This window comes from Seriola lalandi, unplaced genomic scaffold, assembly GCF_002814215.2.
Source record: "Seriola lalandi dorsalis isolate HSWRI2012SDOR001 ecotype SW California unplaced genomic scaffold, Sedor1 jcf7180002054677, whole genome shotgun sequence".
NCBI lineage: Eukaryota > Metazoa > Chordata > Actinopteri > Carangiformes > Carangidae > Seriola > Seriola lalandi.
In genome coordinates, this window is record NW_019525230.1 from 1,144,794 (window position 1) to 1,152,948 (window position 8,155).

At 45.2% G+C, this 8,155-nt stretch overlaps 1 protein-coding gene across 1 annotated transcript in view; it reads left to right on the plus strand.

Annotated features, from left to right (window-relative positions):
- The first annotated feature begins 449 nt into the window (after positions 1–449).
- The window catches only part of gpr158b (G protein-coupled receptor 158b), a 60,318-nt gene continuing 52,612 nt past the window's right edge, over positions 450–8,155 (plus strand). Inside the window, exons 1-2 of the mRNA XM_023421802.1 lie at positions 450–1,678; positions 6,676–6,781. Of these exons, the coding sequence (XP_023277570.1) occupies positions 822–1,678; positions 6,676–6,781 (963 nt within the window). The 5' untranslated portion in view covers positions 450–821. The remainder of the gene's footprint in view (positions 1,679–6,675; positions 6,782–8,155) is intronic.

Genomic DNA, 8,155 nt, shown 5'->3' on the forward strand with positions numbered 1-8,155 from the left:
CTGCTGCTTTAAATTAGAGAAGTTTATCCCTTTTAATGCGCATGTTTTTGTTGTGTCACGTTCAGCAGTCACATATATAAGAGTAATTTTTGGCCATAGAGTGAACATAGTAACATATGTTATACAACATATATGTTGTATCCTGTTCTATTTTTAGATTCGGTCTAATCGCCAGGCTGCTCCTCCATCCTCATCACTGAAACATCTTCATCACCACCTCCACCCTCGCACGTCTTCCTACGGGCGCTACTTTCAGCACCGGACAGCTCCAGTCGTTTCCTACGCTCCGCCCACCTCCGTCAGACTGGCAGTGGGAAACAACCACACACACCGCTGGGCGACACTTCAAGTGGCCTATTAGGGTTTTATTGGGAGGGACGGAACTTCAGGAACAATTTGCTACGTCCCTCGTCATCCTACTCGTCTCACATGGATTTCTCCGAGGAGGAGTAAAAAGAGACCGTGAGCACTCGGTTCTCACGTCGCTGCATGTGAATGGATTGCGGACCGGTGAGGAGTCAGTGTTGTTTTTGAGTTTAAAGACTGGAGAGTGTCTGGGCAGCTGTTTGGGTCAGATGGTGGTGTTGTAAAAGCGGGCAAGAAGAGGGAGAAAGTCTCGGGTAAACGATGCACTGGATGAGAAGTGGAAATCCTTCATCGTTTCCAGCTTGATTATGGGTTTGAAATACGGGGCATTCTGTGGTGTGTGCTCGGTGTGTGTCGTCCCGTGAAACAGCGGAAGACGGAGAGTGGCTTTGGTTATGCTCGCCACACTTTGCCAAGTGCCCGCGGTGTCATCTCTGCGCCTGTGAGGAGGAACCATGGCTCTGCTGGTCGTCCCGCTGCTTCTGCAAACAGGGCTCGTTCTGGGATCAAACTACGGTTATGTGGAGTGGTCTGATAATGACAGAGACGACAAGAACCCGCCAGTCTTCAGCACCCAAAACATCAACAGGGAGCCGCCCCACCACCCGACCTACTACTCGCTTCCATCCACCGAGCGCACGGTGGTGGCGCACAAAATTGAGGAGGACCTGCCGAGGGTGGTGACGGCTTTCCTGCACACCGGGGACTCCTCGGCGCTGAGGCAGGTGAACTGTTCGCGCAGGTACGAGCTGAGCAGCCTGCGAGGCGGCCTGCACGTCGCCTCCCACTACTCCCTGCACAGCATCCTGGACACTGTAGCGCACGCAACAAACTTCCTGAACATGATCCTGCAGGCCAACAGGTCCCGGGAGCAAACCCTGCGCAGGGACATCCACTGGTACCACGCGCTGGTGCAGAGCATCCTCGAGGGGGACCCCAAAATCCACAGGGCTGTGGTGACCTTCCACGCGGACGCGCCAACGCCGGGGCCCCACGTTTTCCTCCAGGCTACGAGAACCGAGAAGGAGGTGGTGCTGCAGGACCTGTCCAGCACTGTGCACCGTCACCTGGGGAGCAGGGGCCCGGAGTCGGACTGGTTTAATGAGTTTAGGGACGGGAGGAGACCACACTCGCACAGGAGAGTCCCGGAGGCACGGGGCACCAAGAGTGGAAGTTACCTTCTGGACAAAAACCAGATCAAGTGGTCGGCACCGTACCTGGAGTGTGAGCACGGGGCGTTTGTGCCCTATTGGCTGCTCACCTTGTCTGCTGGCTTCTATGGACTGAAGCGCAACTCTGCACCAGAGTTCAGGTGAGAGGGAGTGTGTGTTTGAGAGAGAAAGAGCCAAAAGATGCTGCTTGTTTTTGATACATTCTCCGCAAGCACTGTCTTTCTTTTCAAAATGCAGAAATAATATATTCATATTTCATGTATTAAAGTATTCCACACTTTTTTCTTGATTAATATATACCCGAAAACTTTTCAGCGGGAGATAAAGTCCATCAATCAATTCATTCTACCTTTTTAAACCACTACAGTCATTAACAGTCAGATATGGAAGCAGATATTGAAAGTATACCCCTCATTGATTGACAATAATGCACTATGAGACTTTATGTAAATGTGGATCCTGCTGAACTGAGGCCTTGATGCAGGAAACAGATGGCGTAAAAGCCGCTTCACAGACACAGGTAGACCTTTCTCATTTAATATGCTCGCCTGTCAAAGCACAGCTGTGCCTCTCTGCTGCTGTATCCTACAATCCAATGAACAACTGCAGGCTTTAGCTACACAGTGTTTGGTGGTGAGTGAACTGATACGAACTGGCTCTTTGTGTCTGTCTCTGAGTGAGTGAGTGTGTGAGTGTGTGAGTGTGTGTGGGAATGTGTACCGCATGAAACACCCAAGGATCTCATATGTCAAGGCTCCAGTCCAAGAGTATCACAAAAAGATCAATTAAATCATGAATAAACAATGTAAGATCAACAACTGTGGGATGAAGCCACTCTGGATTTCAGGTGCACAGTCTGAGCAGAGTAGGATCACACAAGAGGTTCAGTCCGATCAGATAACTCCTGTAGTAAATCCCAGATAAGAGAGGTTTGTCCCTGACACCATCACTTCTTCAGTCGTTTGAGAAAATAAAATTCAACTTCAAACATTCAAATAAAAACACTGTACTTACACCTCAAGCAAGATTTTAGTAAAATCTACCATAACTGCAACTGGTGCACAAATAGGACGAACTGAATATGGATGATATTTTATTTGGAAGAACAGACACAAATGTTGCTCAGTGGTTTTAGCGATTTGGGCCTCAAGTTGGCAAGCATCCACGCCGTAGCCGTGTCCCTGAGCAAAGTGCTGCATCACTACCTGCTCCAGGGACAGTCACGGTATCTATATATCTTCGTATGATGAAGATGAGTGTGGGGTTACCACAGAATCCATTCGATCAGTATCATCTTGATCTGCAGTTTTAGCTTACACGGGAATCCAACTGACATTTATTGCAACAGCTCACAAGTGTCTCTCTGATACAGTGCAGTTTCAGTAACAACTCGGAAAATCTGCCTGTGATGTTCCCGTTCATCTCCAAAAATAAATGACTTATTGCCTGTCTGGGATAATACTGCCTCTCTAAAACCCCCAACTCGCCACGACGTCTAACAAGTGGAGAGAAAATGCTTTCAGTTGCCCCGAGGCGACTGATGTTGTTAAGTGTCATTAAATTAATTCAGCGAATGCATTCATAATGAATCAATCAAAAAGTCAAGCTCAGCCAAGAAGGTTTTGGGTACGTGTTAAAAGAGCGGTGACATTTTACAAGTGACAGATTCGTGACAGTTAGAGGGATACTTTCATTTGAACGTGGAGAGTCCAGAAACCTCAGTGTGCTGCAGCATGAGACGTGTTTGTTGACTGAATCATTAACTGAAAATTTAAAGGGTGAGAGAACAGAGGTTGTGTGATCTGCTGTCTTCACGAGGGACATAATGAAATGTAAAGTAATACAGTTTGACACATACTAATCCCCCCCCCCAGAGCTTTCAGTCATGTCACATGGTTTTCATCGGTGGTTGGAGTTTGCTCAGTTGTTATGGATCCATGCGAGCTTAGTAGCTGTTGTGATTTTATTCATTTTTCAAATTATGAAAACTCATCATTGAACTTGGACGCGGTAGTTCAACAATTTGCAAACTCAAGGTCCACTTACTAACTTTTTTTTTTTTTGAGTTTTTTATTTTTTTTTTACTTTTCTCATGTTGGTGTATAAAGTGCAATGGATGATGACAACAGATCCATGTCCAAAACAGCTTAGCCAACATGATGAAGACAATGTAGTACAGCTGAAAGCCTTTAAAAAAGTCTAACATGTGGACCTTGAGTTGGCATTGTTTGGTCAAATTAGGGCTTTAATTTCCAAGACTTAATATTAACTTTCCACCTTGGATGTTGGAGGCTTTACAAAATCTAGTAAGCGGACCTTGAGTTGGCATTGTTTTGTGAAAATGTCCAAGGTCACATATTAACTCTCATGCTCAAAGTAATGTTTGGCACTGGGTTGTGAAGTCAGCAGAGGGAGTCAGGGAAGAACTCAAGTTGAAGGGAACTCAGTGGTTATTACCAGCACGTCAGCATGAAAGATGCACTCTCTAATTGAGTATAAAGATTGCCTGCAACTACACAACCAGACGCACGCCGCCTTTCCGCCTCACTCTGTGAAATGAGTTGTGGTCTGCAACTTTCCTGCGGTTTATTTCCACTCATCTCACGCCTCTGATGACATTTCTAAAAATAGAAAGTTGGTTGGCTCTGGACAGAGAAGTGTAAGCTAGTGTAGATGATAGAATCAGTTCCACCATGTTGTACTCCGTCTACCTCAAAGCTGCCTCTTCCTCATCTTTATTCCCCTTTCTCACTGTCCTTCCAGGCCAGATTTAGAGGAGACTACGGAGAGGCCATCAGTGTTTCAGAAATACTCACCTCTCTTACGAAAACTAATGGCCTTCAAATTTAAATGAGAGTTACAGATTTGAAGCAGAATCGTGAGGTAAGAGAGGAGAGGGAGAAGGCCTTGAGGCACAGCTGGACACTTACATGTAGTGGTGCTGTTGCGTTTGTCTGTCAGGATACAGTTAGCTTGGAGCTAGCTTTAAAGCTGCAACAAGTTCCATTTTGAAATCACCAAAAAACAAAAGAAATAACAGCATCAGTCTGAAGACTCAGCCTCATATTTGGGTTGGGTCACACAGTAAGAGCACAAAAATAAAAATATATGAGATAAGAATTGAATTAGTTACAAATATGAACTAGTAAGTCTGACTTTAAAAATGATGAAATGCTAAGTCATATAAGATATTGAGTCACGTTACGCCAAGTATCCCTAAAAGAGAAGAAATCACTAACTTTTTCATAACTTTTTGACAGTTTATGATCCTGCTCCACTTTAACATGATCTTAAAGGTTATGAGCAACAATACGACACTAAAAATATCACTGAGCGTCTATTCAGGCTGTAGTTTTGTTTTGTGACGCTCAAAAATTTGTGCCTCGTGTTACGTTGCATTGGCTCCCAAATGTTTCTCAGATCCAACATCTATCACATCGCTCTGCTATTTCTACTGCTTTCAGTCGCTAACGAGCCTTGACCTGTAAACATAGACCGGAGCACGCACACACACACACACACACACACACACGCACACACACACACACACACACACACACACACACACACACACACACACACTATTACTCACAGGTATCAAGAAGTTTTCCTGCCTCTCTTTCTCTCTCTCTCTGTCTGATTGAGAAGAGTTGGTGGCCAAAGTCTCTCCCGTGGTTGTTTGTTCTGCTTCCCAGCAGGCAGATGGAGGTAACGGGTGTCAGGATCATCCACAAAACCATAAAGGAGAGAGAGAGAGAGAGAGAGAGAGAGAGAGAGAGAGAGAGAGATAATACATGTGGATGTACAGCTGGTACGGCAGTGGAGAAAACAGGCAGGAGAGGAGAGTAAATCAAAGAAGCCTGAACATGCTTTATGTGTCTGTGTTAAAACCAGAGTCACGGAGAGAGACATGAGTTGGGTTTGGCTCTGCACAGTAGGATATACGGCAGTAGCTGAGGTGAACTTAGCTCCACTAGTTTAAGTCCCGGGCAGTTTTCCTCTAGTGCTGTGTTGCAGTCACGTCCCTGAGCAGTATTTAACCTTATTCACTTCACAGTGTGAATCTGTGATGGCTGACTGCTGCAGAAGTCTCCATGTGTTGAACTTAAAAACTACTTCTGCAGAAATGTTTGGGTCTACAAGCAGAGAGAGAGAGAGAGAGAGAAAAAAAACCTATGGATTTTTACTTTCATTTAAAAAACAAACACCACATCTGCAATGCTGAACACACTGCATGTGTAATTATTGTCGTTAAAATGTTATATTGAAACGCAAAACGGGAAAAGCTGCTTTCAGAACTGTGGGCACTGGCCACAGGTATAAACCAACTAAACTAACTACATCAGTATCTTTAAGTCTGGTGATGCACTATTTTATATTATAGTCAACAATATTAAAGAAGTAAGGAGGAAGTTCGTGGCAGCTTCTTTTGACCAAAACATTACAATCTTTACACGCTATAAAAAGAAGTTATATAACCTTATTTCACAAGTATTGATGAACTTTTTCAACCTTGATTCTGTTTCTTTTTTCCTTCATTCTTTTTTCTCGATTTCTCTTCATTACTCTTTTCCGTCGCTCTTAATTTCTTTCCCACTTTCAATCTATTTCATTCATTCCTCTCTATTACCGCTCTCCTTTCCCCTGCTTCTTCCACTCTCGACCTTCCTCCCCCTGAACATCACTCCTCCTGTTTATTTTTGATTTTGCTCTTTCATTCTCCTCCTCCTCCTCCTCCTCCTCCTCCTCCTCCTTCCTCTCCCTAACACCGATTTCCTTAATCCTTGACAATTTGGTCACCCTCTCGCCTCTCTTTCCCTCTCTCACTTGTCACATCTACAACATTACTGTCCCTCATTTTCTGTCTTTCACCTTCCTTCCTCCTCTATTTTCGCTTCTCTTACATTCCCATTAAATATATAATTTTTTCTTCTCATCCTCGTCACCTCATCACAATCTACTGATTCTGTAACCCTTATCATTTCTTTTAATCTCCTATCATTTCCATTATTTTATCTCACACCATTCCCCGTCCCTCCACTCATCACCCCTTGTTCGTCCTCCTTTCCCTGCACCTCCCTCTTCTTCTTCCACTCCTGTTTTCCTCCCTCCTCCCTCTCTTCTTTCCCTCTGGCAGGGGTGTTGTTCGTGTGGACGTGAACCTGCAGGATGTGGACATTGACCAGTGCTCCAGCAGCGGCTGGTTCGCTGGGACTCACCGCTGTAATCTCACCAGTATGGAAGTGAGTATCGTTGCCTTCGCTACAGTCTTTGTCAGTTAGTAATAACTTGAAATTTTCTCTCTTTATCTGTCAGTTTTTCTCATTCTGGTGTATTGTAGATGAAGTGAATGTATTTCACTGTTACATTCAAGCATTTGTTCATCCACACACACTTCAGTCTCTCCACTACACCCTCAGTCCACTCAGACACAAGGCAAAAAGATGCCCTGAGACGTTATGAGAGTCACTCACTCCACAGTCTCTGTACTCACACTTGCCATTTTGACTGCATAATTGTGTTCACGTTGACAAGTACACCCGGATGGTGCATTCAAAACAGTCAAAAGATTTAGTGTAAAACGATGGCCCCTCCTCACCCTCAACGATCAAGCCTGTGAAAACGGTGACAGAGGGTCGTTGGCGGCGATGGCGGCATAATTTCATTTTAAGACACATTTAAGTCAAGTGAGCAAAGCAGCAGGCTCAAGAGTCACCCAGCCTACAACCGTATGCTGCAGGTCGTTTGTCCCTATCCTCTGATACCACCCATAGGAGTGTCTCCTGAAATAAACCATAAACAACAATGACTATTGGTTTCAAACGGGAGGCAAACATCGCTCTCCCGTGTCAGATTCCTGTGTTTTTTCGATCCTTCCAGCCATAGATGTTGAGATACTTCACTTGATATGTAAAGAACCTTGACCTGCTGGTGGCGCTAGAGGTAAAAGTCACAGAATCACCAAAGTGAGTAGGGTCGTTCCTCTTGGGCACCATGAATAAAAGCACCAAATTTCACAGCAATCCGTCCGATAGTTGTTGAGCTATTTCAGCCTGGACCAATAGAGCGAGCCGTGCCCCCGACAGTTGGTGAAATGAGGAGAAAAAACCCTAGATAGTAGTTCACTGTCTGTAGTGAGAGTGCTGCTGTCAATGATGATGAGAGGCGGTGATGGTGACATGTATGTGTGTGCGTCTTCTCCATGGTATAGTGTTTTTACCTCGGCAGCCGCTGTGATGGAACTGGCAGCAGCCATACATCATGTTTTGTCACTTTCCAGGGTGATGGAGAGAAAGAGAGCAAGGAGATAGTTCTGTCTGTCAGTGTGTGTGTGTGTGTGTGTGTGTGTGTGTGTGTGTGTGTGTGCGTGGGCCTCTGTCAGTGTGTGGGCTTCTCTGTGTGTTCACTACTTCGCTCATGTCAGTGCCAATGCGTTAGTTTTATGTGATGTATTGCAGGAAGCCTCTCTGACTCCGGCGGGGGAGAGTGGCTGCTCAGGCTTGCGTGGCATGTCGTTGGCCATGTGATGTATAATAAATGCAGTGTAATGGATTGCAGCAAGATGTAGTGAATAATTGACCATGCTCTTTGTCTGTATGCCCCCCCCCCCTTTTCGG